Source organism: Sarcophilus harrisii, chromosome 1 (assembly GCF_902635505.1).
Source record: "Sarcophilus harrisii chromosome 1, mSarHar1.11, whole genome shotgun sequence".
Lineage (NCBI taxonomy): Eukaryota > Metazoa > Chordata > Mammalia > Dasyuromorphia > Dasyuridae > Sarcophilus > Sarcophilus harrisii.
This window is the reverse complement of record NC_045426.1, coordinates 82,531,776-82,550,765: the sequence shown is the minus strand read 5'-3', so window position 1 is coordinate 82,550,765 and position 18,990 is coordinate 82,531,776. Positions and strand designations below refer to the sequence as shown.

At 42.6% G+C, this 18,990-nt stretch overlaps 1 protein-coding gene across 1 annotated transcript in view; it reads left to right on the top strand.

The window, feature by feature from the left end:
* HEMK1 (HemK methyltransferase family member 1) overlaps nucleotides 1–18,990 on the top strand; it is a 39,614-nt gene that overhangs the window by 6,847 nt on the left and 13,777 nt on the right. The window contains exons 3-4 of the mRNA XM_012543492.3: nucleotides 4,554–4,645; nucleotides 5,035–5,128. Of these exons, the coding sequence (XP_012398946.2) occupies nucleotides 4,554–4,645; nucleotides 5,035–5,128 (186 nt within the window). The remainder of the gene's footprint in view (nucleotides 1–4,553; nucleotides 4,646–5,034; nucleotides 5,129–18,990) is intronic.

Sequence of the window (18,990 nt, the reverse complement as noted above, 5' to 3'; positions counted from 1 at the left end):
CTTCAGTGTGTTCTTCTGGAGTACATCTCTGTCTGTCTTTCTCTGTCTGACTAGCTCTGTCTTTCTGTTTCTGTCTCTTCTCTCTGTCTCTCTTTATCTCTGTGTCTCTCTCTCCCTCTGTCTCTGTGTCTCTCTCTTGTTTCTGTCTCTGACCCTTTCTATCTCTCTCTTCTCTGTCTATCTCTGTCTCTGTTGCTTTCTCCCTCCCCCCCACTCCCTCTTGTTAGCTTTTGTGGCTCTTCTCTCAACTTTCCCCAGCTCTGCTGCCTCTCTAAGCCATTCAGTAATACTTTGTGACAAAAACCCTCCTGCTAAAGGGTGTTTAAACTACTTGGTTTAAAATAGTTCCCTCAGTTCATTAGCAACTAATCAACCTGGTGACTCTAAAAAAGATCGAATTTAAGCACCTATTCTGCTCAGTATACTTTGCCTGTCTTCTGGGGATACTGAGAAAAGACACAATCTAATGCCCTGTATTAGCTCCCTCTGAGGCAGTTAGTTACAGGTAGAGTTGAGCTGGGGTGGACTCTGCCCAGCCAGAGATTGTGCCTTTGGGGCTCTTTTCCCTACAGCGTAACTTCCAGTGCTTTCTTGCCTCATAACTTCTCATACTACTTGGATGAGCAAGGAATCACTAACCATACTCCTTTCCCTAAAATGGAGGGCCCATTGGACTACTATTAGTTCAGCTGACCCAAAAGCCTTCTATCTGACTTGCCAATGCATCTAAGGACTACTGGATCTTGCCATCTGCTCTGGAGCTGAAACTTCCCTCCTCTGTTTACGCCTTCAATTAATTAGCTGAAGTATTAACTTCTGCTCCAGCCTCTTATCTTCATTCTGTGTGTGTATTTCTGTTTCAAGTATGTTTCTTATAAACAACATATTGTTCTATTCTGGTTTTTGATCTGCTCTGCTATCTGCTTTTGTTTTATAGATGAATTCATCCTCTTCACATTCACATTTATGATTGATAATTGTGTTTTTTCCTTCATCCTATTATCTATTTATCCATCTCTCTTTTTATGCTGATCCTTCTCTAAATTCTGTTTTGCTTCTGACCATTGCTTCCCTTAATCCACTTTCACTTTTATCATCCTCCCTCCCCTTGCTTCCCCAATTACAACATGAGTAAGGAAGGTCTCACTTTTCTAATTGTATTTTCACCTCTCTTGATTGGCACATAGTAGACATTAAACAAACACTTCTTCATTTATTATTGGGGAAATAAGACAATTATACAGATAATCCAGTTTTCAGAGGATTGTGGTCTTGGAGGAACCTCAAAGACCACCTAGCTCAATCCTACCACTCCCCTTTTCAGAGAAGAAACTGGAACCAAAGAGATCATATTATGGAGCTAAAGGACACAGGTGATAAGAAGGAGAATCTAGACTCAATTCCACTCCTGTGTAAGAGACTAATTGGCAATTCACTTAACTCTTTCTGCCTCAGTTTCCTCAACTTTTAAATGGGGATAATAATAATATGGACATAATGATGTGTATAATAATATCTTCTACCTCCCAGAGTTGGTATGAGGATAGAATGAAATAATATTTATAAAACACTTTGCAAACGTTAAAGCACCACATAAATGCTAGCTATTATGATTATTTTTCAAGGTTACTAATAGTAAGATGATTCAGTGGACAGAGCACCGCCCCAGAATTAGGAGGACTTGAGTTTAAACTGACCTTAGACGCTAGTCGTGTGATTTTGGACAAGTCACTTAACCTGATTGCTTACAAAAAAAACAAACCCAAAGGTTACTAAGATAGTAAGTGGCAGAAGTAACATCTGAACTTAGATCTTTGAATCTAGAACTCTTTGCGCTGTACCAGATAACTATAATCTGCATTATAATAGAGAATACTCTGTGCAACAAAGGGGTTTGCAACTAATTTTTTGTATGTGTGCCAAACTCTTCTGGCAGTCTGAGTAAGCCTAAGGACCCCTTTCTAGAATATATTTGTTAGAGGTCAGTGAAAATAAAGATGTAAATTTTTTTCATCTAAATTCACAGATCTCCTAATACCAACCCATAAACTCCAGATTAAGAACTCCTTGTGTAATAGAATGCTTGATAGAATAGACTGGGAATCAGGAGAAATCTGATTTGGGATCATAAAATCAAAGAGCTGGACCTGGAAGGGAGCTGAGATAATATCAGTCTAACTCCTTTCATTTTCTGGTAGTCTATTTTGGCTGAAGTGTAGAATATGAGATAGAGAGTGATGAGATTGAGCTCCTGTGCCAAAGTTATGAAGCTAACTTGGTTAGTTATATGGAGATTGGATTGAAGATGGAGTAAAACTGGAGGTAATAATAACAATAACTGTGCCCGACACTCTGCTCTGCTAAGCGCTTTACAGTTATTATCTCATTTGATCCTCACACCTCCTGGAAGGCAGGTGCTATTCTTATCCCCATTTTACAGATATAAATGTACACATTTACAGATGTCACAGAGGTCACAAAGTAGGAAAAGCAGTTAAGAGGCCATTACATTGGTTTAGCCAATAAACCTAGATTTGGGGCAGGAGCAGGTAGGTAGAGCAGTGGATAGAATTCCAGACCTGGAGTTAAGAAGATGCATCTTCCTGAATTCAAATCCATCCTCAGACACTTACCTCCTCCTCACTGTTAATTGACTATGAGAGGGGAGGAAAAGGATCCCAAAATATCAGCCCCAGGGGGCTGGATTGATGGCTGGATATAGATTCTTAGGCACAAAAAGGCATTGTAGGGTCTAAGACACTGAAGAATTACAGAGCCTCATAATTGGCTGATAATTATGTTTTTCCCCCTGATATTTGAAAAAAAAAATGATCTCTGGAATTTTCCATTAAAGTCCTCCTATCAAGGTGAAGTTGATTTGATGTTAATTGACCCTTTCTAAACTTTAATGGCTTCTCTTCATGGTTGGCCATTGAACCATTTCCAGATCCAGCTAATCATACTCACATCTAGTCTGCCTCTCTCCATCCTGTTGCTGAGCACAGCATGAAAGACTTTTGTCAGATGCTGAGCTGAAATCTTGATTACTGGGGTCTGAGATCTCCACTTATCTAACTATCTATCAGTTTAGTAATTTTGTCAGAAAGGCAAATGAGGTTAATTGGGAACGACCTCCTTGTTCTTGATGGAGCCATGCTGACTCTCCTAAGTCCCCAGAGCCTGGGAGTCTGGTCTGCCACTGTGGTGGGTGACCTTGGATGGGCGACTTAATTCTTCATCCTTAAAAGGTGGCTAGTGATCCTTACTTCCTCCATCCCTCCCTCAAAGGACTTTGATCTCCTAACAAGAAGCAGAATCACCCGACCAGTGCCAGGCTTGATAATCACAGTCCAGCCACTGTCAGGCAAACCTCTGCATTCAAAAGTACTCTTCCTCAGGTACTAATTTCCGTGGCCAGAGGCACCTGGGATGGGTTCCTAATGGGTACTGAGCCTTTTTTTTTTTAATGTCAACAAGAATTTATTATGCATTATTGGTTTGTACCAATTATTATGTTAAGCACTGGAAATGCATATATAAACAAGAAGCCTTTTCTGCTTCCCTCTTCCCATGAGCTAACCTCTTCTTCACAAAAAACATTTTCTTTGTGACCTCTTGCAGGAATAGCCACAGCCTGCCTTTTAGTACAATCATCTCTATGTGTATGTCCTAGACTGTAAGCTCTTTGAAATGAAGGACCCTGACTTACATATCTCACAGCACCAGGAGCTCAGGAGTTAGTGACTAATTGACTGTGTAACTTCTAAGAGACCCCTTCTCTGTTGAGTATGAGTCTCTGGGACTCATAGACCCGGAGCCAGAAAGTATCTTCAAAATTATCTCATTTTTCTCTCAAAAGTAGTTCATTTGTAATCAGTCACATTCAGAGTTTGAAAATTACAACCTTTGACTCCAAATGTCTAGTGATCTTTTCCCTATCCTTCTCTGCCCAGTGCAGATGATTCTTGAAACTTATTTTGTATTGAATGATGTCTCAGCTGCCATATTGGGAATATTAGGGCTGGATAATGTAGAAGGAAAGGAATGTACTAACTAGCATGGGTTTCATCCCTTAGGAGGGGTCAGATGTATGTGTGAAGCGGGGAGAGGGAGAGTGTTGTTAATGGAGCAATCTGGTCCTTCTGCAGCTCAGATTGCTGCTGAAGAAAAAGGAGAGGGTCTGAATTCTTCACTTAGGTAGCTGGAGACTAGGAGCCATAAGAATTGAGAGTCATTCAGCCTTACTTTGGGGGATTTTGTTCCCCCTCTTTCTTCCCTCTTTTTGTCCCATTGACAAAACCTGTTCTCAGGAACCAGTCTCCCCTCTCTGCTCAGAAGTGAGTTCTCTATCCTGAAAGACTGAGAGAGTTGAGTTTGATTTAGGATTGTAGATTGGGAGCTAAAAGCCATCTAGTCCAACCCCTCATTTTACAGAATTATTAATTCTGCAAATATTAAAGACTTGCTGACGATCCCACAGATCCTAAATGTAGGTGAACATATGGGCCAAAGCACAGAGCTTAAAACTCAGCTCAGAGTTGTTTGGTGATTAGTTTCAGAGCCTGCCAGTCAGCCAGAGATTCGCCTCCATCACTGACCTTCAACGGGAACAGATTGCAAAGCTGTGCACTCAGAGGCTTCAGAGGTGGGTTGCAGCCAGAGCCTGGCTCATCATCACCTGCCTCTCTCCTTCCTGATCTTTCCTTCCCCCTTTATCTCTCCCAGTGTCTCCATCTGTACTTCTCCTCTCCTAGCCTGGTTAAGAGGGCCAAGGGAATTAGTAGAGCAAGTCCCTGGGCAGTCTCTGCTGTTACTGGGGAGACATAAGGAAGTCTTTTGTTTGAATTGGGAAGCTCCTTTGGGAGGGAATTTCAAACCTGCCTCTGACTTCCACCAGAACATTACTCCCCTAGTACTGTCTCACCTTTGGAGTGGTATGTTTCAGCCATACCTGCCAGGTCTTTGATTTCTGGGGATCTTTAGTTTGGGGTGTGGTGGGCCAGGCCAGATCTTATGGGTGTTTTTCTTGTACAGGATGCCCGTGCAGTATGTCATTGGTGAATGGGATTTCCAGGGTCTCACCCTCAAGATGGAATCTCCAGTCTTTATCCCACGGCCTGAAACTGAGGTAGGAAAACTATCTATGGCCCTAAAACCAGCTTTTCTTGGTGGGGGAAGGGTTGCTGTGGATGACCAGGTTAATGTTTGCATTGGAAAATACACTTGTTCATTCATTTACTCATTTGGTGAATATGCATTCGTTGTCTATGTGCAAAGGCAAAAGTTGGACATGGTGTTAGATAAGGATGAACTAAGGAATAGTTTTTGCCTTTAGGATGCTCACAGTCCAGCAGGAGAGACAAACTGCCCATATAGTGCCTAGGAATCTGTGCCAGATAATGATAGGTTATAGCTTCAATTTAGAGGGAAAGAAATAAGCATTTATTGAGCACCTGCTTTATGCCAGGTGCTAAGTGTTGCACAATGGGACACCCAGAAGATTGAGTACGTGCTAATGACATGTGAGATGAGGTCTATAAGGACTATCTAGTAAACTGTAAACTGAGGCACAGAGGTCAGGCATTTCCCCCCATAGTAACATAGCTAGGAAGTCAAAGCTGGGATGCCAACCTAGGTCTTTTAACTTCAATTGTTTTCAGTTGTGTTTGATTCTTCGTGAGCCCTTTTGGGGTTTTCTTGGCAAAGATACTGTATCGGTTTGCCATTTCCATCTCCTGCTCATTTTACAGATGAGGAAACTAAGGCAGACAGAGTGAAGTGACCTATCCAGGGTCACACAGCTATTTAGTGTCCAAGGCGGTCTTTGAACTCATCAACAGATTCAGGATGAATCTTCCTACGAGTTCTGTGCATTACGGTGCACTCAAGCTGCTCAACACTGATTTTCCTTTTTCTTTTTTTTTTTTAAATTTTATTCTATGTTTTGTTTTTAACATTACTTTCATTTCCCAAATAGCCTCCTGTATCCTATCTCCAGTGAACCATATCCTATAAAAAAATAAGAAAAGAGAAAGTGTAAAAAACACAGAGCTAGACTGTATTCAGTATTTGGCATCCATAGTGTCCTACCTCTGCAAAGAATAGAGGAAATCAGTGGTGATTTTTCCCACCCACCTTCCTTACCCATCAACTTGTGGCAAATACCTGGGTAAGAGCCAGTAGGCTAGAAGTAGCAGTTCCCATATCTTTTGGGCTTTCAGGTTTATAAAGCGTTTTCCTCATAACCCAAGGTAGATAATGTAAATGTTTGTGAAGGATTTATGTCCATTTTATGAACGAGGAAACTGAAGTTCAGAAAATTAGAATGACTGACTTATGACCCAAAGGTGATTTTAGTTCCTTTAGATCAACTGCCTTTAATAGACCATACTTGGCAGAGAACCAGCACTAGTCACCAGTCCATGGTACTTAGCATTGTTCCTCTCTTTTATACCATTCTCAGCTCATTAAACCCTATCCACCCATCTCTTCTAAGAAATATTTCCTAATTTTCCAGGTCAGCTCTCCACCCCAAGCTAGAAGTGTTTCCTTCCTCTGAATTCCTATTACATCATTTGCACTTCTCTGCTTACCCTCATCATGTTCTGCACTCTCTGTTATATCTTATATATTATATAACTCGTAGTTATATCCATATAGTGTCCATATCTACTGGACTCTGAGTTCCTTGCTGGCAGAGATTTTACCTTCTTCATCCTTATCTCCCTTGTTAATGCCAGCACAGGCTTTTGTCTTGTACCTGAGGCAATTGGGTGGTGCCATAGGTTACAGAATTCTTCACCTGGAGAAGGCAGGAGCTGAGTTCAGCTCTATCCTCAAATATTTAGTAGCTGTGTAACTCCAGGCAAGTTGCTTAACTTTTGCCTGCCTTAGTTTCCTCAGCTATAAAACGGGATTAATAATGGCACCTACTTCAAAGGGTCACTATGAGAATCAAAAGTGCCTGGCACATAGTAGGTGCTCAATAAATGCTTATTCCTTTCCCCTCCTCATTCTTCTTTATGAACTCAGTGCCTGGCTTAGAGTCCTACCTATAGGAGTTGCTCAGTAAATATTTGTCGACCAAAAGGACAATGATGATAAGATCACAATGATTTAATTCAATTAGACAAATATTTATTAATTTCCTACTGTGTACAAGGAACACAACAAAAAAAGGTAAAGAGACTCTGCCCTCCAAGACCCTATAATTTGCTAGGATGGGAAAAGGGTTCAATGATTCAGTATAAACAAAATTACATAAAAAATGATTTTAAGAGCAGTGAACAAACCAGTGGGAAGTTGAAAGTCAACATTAACCACTGGGAGTTTCATAGTTCTGAGGCAATGTTAACCACTGGGAGGTTCAGAAAAGACTTCCTATAGGAGTGCACTGGAACTGGGCCTTCAGAGGGGTAGGAATTCTAAAGAGACAAGGATGAAGAAGAATTTGCCAGACATGCTGCATCATCCATACAAAGACCTGGAGGCCAGAAATGGAATGTTTTGAGGAGTAACTAGCCTGGAACAGAGAGTACTTGAAGGGAATGCTAGGAAATAAGACCAAGCCAGGATCTAGATTGTGACTTTACAAACCAGGCAGAGAAGTCAAGTAGTTTATTCTATTGGTAATTGTGAGCCACTGAAAACTCTGAAGTGGGTCAGGTCTGTGTTTTAGGAATATCAGCATTAGGCACCTGTGTGAAAAAGTATTGGAGAGGGGAGAAACTGGAAGAAGGGAAATCAGTTAGGGACTGAAAGGTGACAGAAGTGGATCTAGGTTGTCACCAGTCGAGGGATTCCAGGAGTGGTGGTAAACTTAAATCCTAGAAGTGATGGTGTTTAAGTTGGGCTTTAAAAATGGGTTGGATCTAGGGGAGGGAATGGGGGAAAGGGGGGGAATTGGAACCCAAGGTTTTGCAAGGGTTAATGTTGAAAAATTATCCATGCATATGTTCTGAAAATAAAAAGCTTTAACAAAAAATAAAAATGGGCAGAGCATGTTCAGAGTGCAAAGAGCTATCCCTTTGGCTGTGATGGAATATGGGGAAGAGAACAATAACCACTGAGGTGGGAAAGATGCCATATTTTGTAGGGCCTTGAATACAATAGAAGACATTGCCCCTTACTTGGTATATTAGAGCTAGCCATGGAAGGGTTTTGCATCTAGCTGATCTGTGCATAAGAAAGATAATTCTAGCCAAGTGAATAATGGAAGGATAAGGGGCAGAGCAATGGGTGAGCAAGCAAGATAGAGAAAGGAAGACCTGAGAGCTGTTGTAATAATCCAAGCAAGGTTTTTAAGGGCAATATGGGTTGGTATCAGTGGAAGTAGAGCAGTGTGGTAGAGTGGAATGGATTCCTGTTTCAGAACCAGCTAGATCCAATTTCAAATCCTGGTTTAGCCATGTATCACCAACATGACCTCCATCAACCATTCATCCCTGGACTTTAGTTTCCTAATGTGTGAAATGACAGGTATGGGCTAGCATTAGGACTTCTTAAACATTTTCTACTCATGACTCCTTTTTGCCTGAGAAATTGAAAATAAAGTGCAAGCAAACAACAACAAAAAAAGTGAAAATGCTATGTTGTGAACCACATAGTTCTCACAGTCCTTTCTCTGGGTATAGAGGGCTCTCTTCATCACAAGAGCATTGGAACTGGTATGAATCATTGCCTGAGAAATTTTTACATGACTGGGTATATATTTATACAAATCAAACATTTACTGATAATAAATCACAGTTTTATGACCCTTATATTCAGTTTTGAGACCCCATATGGAGTTGTGAGCCCCAGTTTAAGAGCTTTTAGCTTTTAATCCATAATCCCACAGTATGCTTCTGATCATAGTTTTATGAATAAGGAACCAGCTACTTCAGAGACGATCTTCTTCATTTTATAGTTGAAAAAATTGAGGCCTAAGAAAATTAAGTAATCACACAGGTTGCAAGTATCAAAGTTGGGGTCTAATTGAGAAAAGAGCAAGGATTGGGGAAATAAAGTGGAAATGATGACTGATAATACATGAGAAATGAAAGGGCAGGAAGATAATGACAGGGTTTTGAACATCTGGGCCAACGTTCTCAACAGGCACCTCTGAGCTCTAAAATTCTATGATGTGGAGCTGCTTTCTCAATATCTACAGTGGACAGTGGAATAATTTTTATGAGACCTGAAACAATCTGGGAAATCTGGGTTGATAATGACAGTGTACAACCAGCAGAGGGCTCTCTGGTCCTATCTATTCAGCTGCCAATTTCTCTGTGAGGGATGGATATTTCAACTTCTAGGAAATATTTTTCTTTGGTTTACTTATTAAACCTTTAATAAAAGAGGGGAGGAACTGAGGACAGTAGGAGAGGTGTAGATTATGAGAGGGGAAGAAATTACCCTTAAGGACTGTGATAGGGATAGGAGTCGTTCCACTTTGAGACACATAGACATAATCCATTAAAATACTTCCCTGTGATCTTCAGGACAATCTTCTGGAGAATGTAGCAATTGAAAGTTTCTTAAGTGCATCCTCATAATAACTCTAGGAAGCCAGGACAGATCCTCATTGTGCAGATGAGGAAACTGATGCTCTGGGACTTTCCCCAAAACCGAGAAGGTACCAGAGCTGAATTAAGGCTCCTCTTCTCAGGTCCCACTTTCCCTATGGGTAGATTATACATAGGGACACCAAGTCACCCTCTTTCCACTGAAGCCATCCCCAGTCACAGATTGACCGAGTGGGGCGAGGCAACCCTGGCTATCCTAACCTGGCCAGGAAGTCTGACGCATAGATGTGGCCCCAGTCCTCCATGGCAGAGGAAAGGATGTTGAGAAACAACTTCTGGGGATGGGAACATGATGTCATGGAAAGAGTGCTGGGCTTTGGATACTAGGTTGGCTGCTTGCTCCCTGTATGACCTTGAACAGGTCATCTGACTAATGTGAGTTTATTTCCTCACCTATAAAATGAGGCCATTGGACTAGAGGATGTTTGAGGTCCCTATTTCATGACCATAAGAGTCATGCTCCCTTCACATACTTCCCTACTTTTCAGGCCTTCTGGGGAATTGTGTGTAGATTATTTTGCTTTGTTTTCTGACACTGTGGAACTCTTTGTGACACTAGTCTCTCTTGGGTTTAGACTGGACCCCCATTGGTAAGCCCAGAAGACTATTGACAAGAGATATCACAACATGGCAAAATGAGTTCTGTTTTGACCCTTGTATTTGAGTCTTGGCTCTTTGAGAGACCACAAGCAAATTACTTTTCCCCTGAACCTCAGTATCCTCATCTGAAAAATCTGTGATCCTTTGAACTCCATAGTCTACCTGGGGAAGGATCTAGCTCCTTTGAAGTCCCTTGGTATCTCAGCCTTTCTTCTTGACTGGCAAATAGCAGAGGAACAAGAGACCAGGGCTGGGCAGGGCTGGACTGGGGCCAGGCAGGGCAGTCCCCAGAGCATTAGCTTCTAGGAATATGTGTTTCTGGGAAAAGCCTCTCGGATAAACATTCCCTGGAAGAGCTGGGTGAGGTACGGAGAAGTGTAGAATGGCAAAATTCAGGTCGTTCCCATCCTTTCCTAGTCTTTACTTCAACTTCTTCCTCCTTAAGGATTATAGAAAATTAACTGCAGGGCCCTTTAAAGGTCATTTAATCTCACCTTTCTTATTTTACAAATAGGAAAACTAAGGATAATGGGGGGAAAACCAAATGGAATTGGGGAGTGAGGAGATTCTCCCTATTAACTCCCTATCCCTTCCTTAGCTCTAGTTGCTATAGAAACTTGAAATGTATGAGGAAGAGTTACCCACCAGGGTATAACTGGTTCTCTGCACTTAAATTGTCTCAGATAATTCATTATTTCCTCCCATTACAGAGATGAAGTTGTGGCCAAGAATGGGATCCAAATCAAATTTGAAGCAAATCCAGGACTAGCCCATCTTCCCTATCCTTCCTCTCTCAGAGAGCCCTGGGAAGGAGGCAGGATAGATATTATTTTTCTTCATTTGATAGATGGGGAAACTGAGACTCGGAGAAAGGGCGGCAGCCTGCCCAAGCTTCCTTAGCTGTCCGGGGATGCTGTGACAAGATAACAGGGTAGTGACAGAAAAGGGGCTAGGGAGCCACTTGTGAGAGCAGGGATGGTTTGGGATTATCAGGATCGATTGATGAGTGAGCAGGGTGAGGGACATTTCTCTACACCATGATGGACTTTCTCTGTCCCAAATGCTCCTCCCATCCCCCATCCTTACTGGGCTCTAATCCGGACCATGAGAGACGGGATCCTGGCCCCAGAGAAGGCTGGTGGAAAGAACAGAATTGGAATTAGGTTCAAAGCCCATCTCTGCTTCTTGCCACTACAGTCAGACGGTAACCGGCTCCCTGCCCACTGCAGATCTGTTTCCTCCTCTGTAAAAAGGAGTGAGGTGGACCAGGGACTCCCAAGTCACTTTTCCCAAGCCAGGGAGCCCCGGCAGGAAGAGCTGCTCGGCCGCTGTGCACGGGCCAGTCCCCGAGTGCATCTGGGCTGGCCAGAGAGCCATGCGGTGGGCAGGGGTCGCAGGTTAGGGTGGAGGCAGGAGCGGCTGCGGTCAGCGCTGGGAGGCCGTGTGCTTGCTTTCACTTCCAGCCACAGTTCCGAGAAACAGAGAGACGCCCGGCGTGAGAGGCTGCTGGGGGTGGGGAAGGGACCGGAGCCCCAGCAGGGGCTGAGCCCGGAGCAGATACCGAGAACCGGGGAGGACGTGGGCTGCGGTGGGAACTGTGGGGGGCGGGTGCTTGCCCACGTGGGCCTTTTCTCCTGGGGGGGAAGCAGCGCTCAGGCTCGGCTTGCACAGTGCAAAAAGAGGGGTGTGAGTGTGTGTGTGTGAGAGTGTGAATGTGAGTGTGAGTATGGGTATGTGTCTATCTGTATGAGTTTAAAGTTGTGTGTGTGTGAGTGTGAAGTTGTATCTATGTTGTCTGTGTGTGCAAGTATGTGTGTGAGTATGTGGGTGTGTCTGCCTTGTGTCCCAGCTGGAGCATTTTCTGGCCAAACCACCTAGAAGGAAGCAAGAAGACTATCAAGAATGACCCTACACCATGCTGTTTCTCTACCAAGCTGTTCTCAGATGGGGTCCTTGTGGATGACCCTCACTGGAGAAACAATGTCTGTCACTGAGAACCTAGATGGGATGAGAGCTGAGAGATTTGGGACTGGACGGGACTCCATAGATCATCTAGTTCAGCTCCCACAGACAGTCCCAGAGTCGGTGTTTGTACTCGGCCCTTCTGACCTCAAGTCTGGGATTCTTTCCACTTCATCATAGGAAGCCTCATCTCTGCCCTGTCACTGAAGGGCAAGCCCTTCCATTCTTTGGGCCTCAGTTTCCCCATATGTAAAGGGAGGTGTTTATGACAGATCTCTAAGACTGCTCCCAGCTTTAAAAATATTGATATATAACAATACTAGTGACACAGCAGATAAGAGTCCCGGGCCTGGCGTCAGGAAGACTCCTTTTTCTGAGTTCAAATTTAGTCTCGGACACTTATTTGCCATGTGATCCTACACAAGCCACTTACCCCTGTCCACCTCAGTTTCTTAATCTGTAAAATGAGCTGGAGAAGGAAATGATGACCCATTCCGATATCATTGTGAAGAAAACCCTAAATGGGGTCACAAAGTATTGGAAACCACCAAACAAAAAATGGTATGATCATAGCTCATGTTAATATTGGGCGTCATTTATTCAGTAAACATTTGCTATGTTCCCACTGGGTGTTAAACACTGGGTATTATTTACAGACAAAAAGTAACTAGGGCCTGTCCTCCTAGAGCTTCCATTCTACCAGACTAATATAGGCCCTCCCTGAAGTCCTTTACGTCAGGACTGGCTCGTTTCCGTCTTGGTGCCCCCAGTGACTTGCACGTGATCTGGCCCTCGGTATCTTATCCCCAGAGGGTCAGCCACCAGAGGGTGAGTTGTTTGACCACAGGAACTCTCACCTGAGGTTTGTAAGGGGCTGTGATTCTCCTCAGGTCAGACAGTTCTAGCCAGTAATAATGAAGATTAAAGCAGTATTTTTATTTTTATCTTTACTTAGTAACTTCATGAATATTCTCTCACAACATCAGAGTGAGGTGGGAACCTATATCTGAGTTCAGTTCTCCTGACTGCACTCCAAAATAGCGGGCATCCAGTCTCTGTTTGAAAAACCCTAGTGCTAGGGAGCTCAGTATCTTTCTGGGCACTGATTTGGAGCTGAGTCCAGTCCCTTCATTGTTTAGGTCATCTCTTTATAGCTGGAAGGTACCTTAAAGGTCATTTTAGAAGTAATTGATAGCGAAGTGGATAGCGCCCTGAGCTTGGAGTCCTGAGTTCAAATATGACTTCAGCCACATAACACTTACTGTGTGACCGTGGGCAAGTCAGTTAATCCCAGTTAGCTCACCAAAAAAAGAAAAAGAAAAACAATTACATAATTGCTAGAAAGTTGTTCTTTTTTATTAAACTTAAATACAAGGCTTCCCCACAACTTGCACTCTTAACTCCTTGTTCTGAACTCGGGCCAAGCAGAATGAGTTGTATCCATCTATTATACAATATTCCCTTCAAATGCTTGACATCTCTCACCTCCTGTAGAGTGCCACAGAAGGTTTTTTTCATCGGGTCAGAGAGGAATTTGGACATAAGTGGATCATTTTTTCTTGCCCTTATTAAAACTCTTTCTTCTCCTTATATTCCTAGAGAAATAATACCAGTGTTTAAGGTCCGAAGGGAAGTAACTTAATAATAACAGAACTAAAGTTATACCTTAATAGATTTAGAGCTTAATCCAACCCCTTTGTTGTTTAGGTCATCTCTTTAGAGCTGGAAGGTATCGTAAAGGTCATCTTAGAAGCAATTGATAATGAAATGGAGCACTGAGGGTGGACTCAGAAGGACTCGAGTTTAAATCCAGCTTCAGATACTTAACACTAGCTGTGTGACCTTGCACAAGTCATTTAACCCTTATTAGCTCACCAAAAAAAGGGGGGGGGGATTATAAAAAGTTATCATGTTTTAAGGAGTTGAAACTCAGAGGGGAGAAATCACTTGTTTTAGGAGCAGTGACGAAATGTTTACGTGGGGGAAACAGATTTGTGGGCTCTGGGGGAATCTGATAGTCATGCTTTGGGCACTCTGGGACTGCTGCCACCTAAAAGCTTCCTATTCTTGGGTTCAGAGGCACCCCTGCCCCAGCCAGAGACTGGCAGGCTCAGCCCACAGTTCTCAGAGGGAGAGTTGAGACAAAGGGGAAGGGGAGATGATGGCTTCCCTTCAGAACAACCTCCCTCTCCCCTCTCCAAGGTCACAGGCTTTTGTTTTCACCATAATAGCTGGTTGCCATGGAAACTCGGTGTGGCAGACAGATGGAGAAGAGGCACTGCCCCAGAAGAGCAAATATCCTGTTTTTGCTTACAGGGCCTCTGTGCTGCACCCCCTGACAAAGAGATAAAGGCTGGGGCGCAGCCCCCCTATCCTGCCGCACTTGTTTCTGAAGTGAGAGTTAGTGAAAGTTTTCCACAGTGTGGGTTGCCTTCAGACCCTTGAGAAGGGGGAAAGTACAGCCGCCCAGCCTTTGACAGCTGTCTGTACTCGAGCTGCACCCCCCACCCTGGGACGGAGACCAATGCTTCCCCCTGCACCCTGGAGCTCCTAACCACACGTGTACTGATATTACAGATAGGCAGCTCTTTGCAGCAGCCTCTCCAGAGATGTGTATGCTTCCCTGTCTGCCAGGCAGGAGGAGAATCAGCAAATATCAGGGCCCAAAAGCACTCTGGTTCATAATTGCAGTGTGTAATAATAATAAGTCTGTGAGTTGTAATATTGCAAGCAGAATAGTGATAGAATAATCATATTCTTAAAATAAACCGTATTAAGTGTCCCTATTTCTCCATCCCTTTAAAGCTTGCAAAGTTCTTTCCCCATTGGCAAACCTGAGACGGAGATAATGGACAAGTGTTATTTTACCCATTCTACAGATAATGAAAGTAAAGTAGTAGCAAAATAGTACAGTTTGAATCCTGGTTCTGTCACTTACTTAGCTCTGCCACAAGTTAAAGGAGCTTGGACTCAGAAACCTCCAAGGTCCTTTAGAATTCTAGTTTATGATCCTATAAAGGGATTTCCCCCCCGAGTCATACAGTTAGGAAGTGTGGGAGATGGTGTTTGAGTTTCAGTACAGTGTCCTGTCTCTTACACCCCCACTGCTTCTGGGGATGGGGGTGGAGGTGTCAGCTCAGCGCTAAACAGTCTGAGAAAATACAATAAAATCAAAATATGCAGGCCCTGGCTTTGAGGAACCAAGTGACAAATACTTTCCCCCATCTTCATGCTTTTTCTCACCCTTTTTTCCTCTGCCCTCAAGACAAGGGTGGTGTAGTGCAGAGAACACAGTATTTAGAGTCAGAGGTCAAGTTTCAGATGCCATCCGCCACTGTCTGTGTGACTGTAGGCAAATCACTTCATCTCCCTTGACCTCAGTCTATAATCTATAAAATGTCAATCTATAAATCTATCTATAAAATCTATAAAACGAAGGGATGGGGCACTGGGATTTTAAGATCTCTCCTAGCTCTAAATCCTGGCCCCCAAGTTCTGGATTTGTCAACAGATGTGTGCTTGAATGCTAGCCTTACTTCTCAATTTCTGTAGGACTTTGGACATTTAACATTTGGTGCTTCTATTTTCTCCAAAAATGAGAAGACCTCATCCTTTGCTATCCAAGGTCTTTTCATGTTTAGGTCCAGGTAGGATCTTTCTCCACTTCTTAACTTGTGCTTAATAACCTTAATAACCTGTCTCTTTTCTCTCCAAGCCTCCTACCCTGATGCTCAGTCTCTTCCTCCTAGATGCCTAATCTCTTTCTCCTTCAAAGTCCTGTTTCACTTTCCTAGGTCCTTATCTTGTCCTGTGTCATAAGTGTGTATGTTCCTATCTCTGTCCTATCCCCCCCTCATTGGACTCTAGGCCCCTTTTCTTTTGGTTATTGGTTTTCTCTACTCACAATTAGTTGAATGGAAGCTTGGATAAAATTGAATCTGTTGGAATCCTGGAGCACTATTGTCACGTCTCAGATATCTCCCTCCATAAAAAAAAAAAAGGTTCCCAAGATGGTTTTCCTGAAGGAAAACCGGATTTGCCATAAAGTGATCCCTTTTTTAGGGTTTAATGTACTTGGTTATGGCATTTGCCCTTGTCATTAGGATCTAGCTGATGAGCTTGTCCTTGGTGAGGAAGCTGGCTTCCATGATCTCCCTTTAGACCCGATGTGGAATCCTGTTTAGTACATCTATAGTGAGTGTACTTATCATAAGATGGTAAATGGAAGAGAGGATGGACCTCCAATAGGATATTAGGACAGCAAAGATTGTCTAAAACAGGCATAAGTCTGTGATTTAAACCTGCTGACAGGATGATCAAGCAGAAGGGGGTACACCCCCTGGGCCACTGAGTGGTGGAAAACAAAATGAAGAATCTTAGGTGGGTGCAGTCAGTTTCTCCTTTGAATTAGGGTGATTTCTTCTCCAGTGTCTCATGAGTCTCCAGGATGAGGAGGGGAACTGAACAAAGACATGGAGATAAAAAAGTACAGGGTGAAGTTAAATGATAGAGTAATCCAATTTGTCTGGAATATTGAGTTATACCAGGTGAGGCAGAAAATTAAAGTGTCAGATTTGGAGACATTTCAGATTTCAGAACACTAAGCTTAAGAATCAATAAGATCTGAGTTCAAATTTGTCCCTGCCAGACACTTACTAATTGTATGATCTTTCAATACTTCATTGATTTCATCTATAATATGAAAGGGTTGTACTTAATGGTCTCTGAAGTACTTTCCAGCTGTAAATTTACCATCCTATGATGAATACACTCACTATAGATGTGCTAAACAGGATTCCACATCGGGTCTAAAGGGAGCTCATGGAAGCCAGCTTAGAGGAAATACTGTTTGATTATTTGGGCTTTAAGAAATTAGTGAAGCATATATCCAGGGAGAGCTTAAACGAAGAAAAGGAACCCACATGTGCAAAAGTGTTTGTGGCAACCCTTTTCATAGTGGCAAGAGACTGGAAACTGAGTGGATGCCCATCAGCTGGGGAATGGCTGAATAAGTTGTGATATGTGAATGTCATGAAATATTATTATCCTATAAGAAGATCAGCAGGATTATTTCAGCGACCTGGGGAGAATTACATGAACTGATGCTGAGTGAAATGAGCAGAACCAGAAGATCATTGTTCACAGCAACAAGATTATACCATGATCAATTCTAATGGACATGGCTCTTTTCAACAATGAGATGATTGATGCCAGTTCTAATGATCTTGTGATGAAGATAGCCATCTGCACCCAGAGGACTGTGGGAACTGAGGGTGGATCACAAGATAGTATTTTCACTCTTTTTGTTGTGGTTTGCTTGAATTTTATTTTCTTTCTTTCTTTTTTCTTTTTTCTTTTTTTTTACTTTTTGATCTGATTTTTCTTGTGTAGCAAGATAATTGTATAAGTATGCCTATATTGGATTAATATATATTTTTACCATATTTAACATAAATTGGATTACATGCCATCTAAGGGAAGGGGATAAGGGGAAAGGGGGGAAATTGAAATACAAGGTTTTTCAAAGGTCAGTGTTGAAAAATTATCTTTGCATATGTTTTGAAAATAAAAAACTTAAATAAAATTTTTTAAAAGACTAACTGTAGTAGTTAAAAAAGAAAAAGAAAAGGTTCTGTAGGATTCAAAAGAAGTATTATTAGTAGGATCATTTTTCATCCTAAAACTTATTAGTAGTGAGGGAGAAATGATGTGGTATTTTTAATCTTTCAGATAAATATTAAAATTTATATTTGTTATAAAAAAAGAATTAGTGAAAAGAAGGAAGTAAGAATTGACAAAAGAATAGAACAAAGATATGGAGATAGAAAAAGTACAGGGTCAAGTTAGATGACAGAGTAGTCCAATTTGTCTGGAATATTGAGTTATACCAAATGAGGCAGAAAATTAAGGTGTCATATTTGGAGAACCAGAAAAAAATTGAATTCCATTCCATAAATCTTAATAGCAAATTTTTGAAAATCATTGAGTAATGCATTAGTGTGATGAGATCTGTGCAGGAGGAAGGTTATTGGGGTGGTGGTCAGGAGGTGAGATGGGAGCAGGAGCAAAACAGGAGTGGGAGGGCTGACAAAGCAATGTGTAAACACTCCTGGACATGCACACATAAGGGGAAACTGAGGCTGTCACCCAGTTAGTTATTGAGAAGAGCTTTGAGCTTAAGTCTTCCTGATTCCAAGTCCAGCACTCTTGTATGTTCTGCAGTGGAAAGAGAAAGTCCTGAGCCATAGAAACTTGAAGAAGGAAAGCCCAGGCCTTTGGAGGCTGAAGAGTTACCCTCAGCCATTATTTCTGTCCTGTAACCTTCTCATAGCTTATATTCTCTTTAACAGCCTGGCTAAAGCTACCTGGCCTTCTAATACAATCACCTTCTCTGACCTAGTAAACATTCTTCTAAATGAGCTTTTCATTGTCATCGGTGACCCCTTCCCCGTTCCCCCTTGACTTCCTCACCTGTGGCCTCTCTGCATTTCTGAGGCTGCAAGATTGAAATCCAGACTGGGTCAGGGAGGAGGAGGTGTTTTGGGGGTGGGGAGAGCTTTGTGTACAAGACCACAGTGGATTCCGGGGGCTTCCCCGGAAGTGACAATTCTCAGAAGCGAGTGGGCTCAGACCACAATGCTGCTGGCTCACCAAATCCCCACTTCTCCTCTGAGTGTGCACTCCAGCTGCTGCCTCCCCCAGCTCCCTGGTGCCTCAAGAATGGAGACAGAAAACCAGATTTTGCTCTCTGCATACCTTCCCCTTTTTCTTTCTTCACCCCTTAGTCTTAATGATATTCCCACAAGCTCTAGAGCCTTTAGAAGCCATATGACCCATCCCCCTTAATTCAAGGTCCCAGATT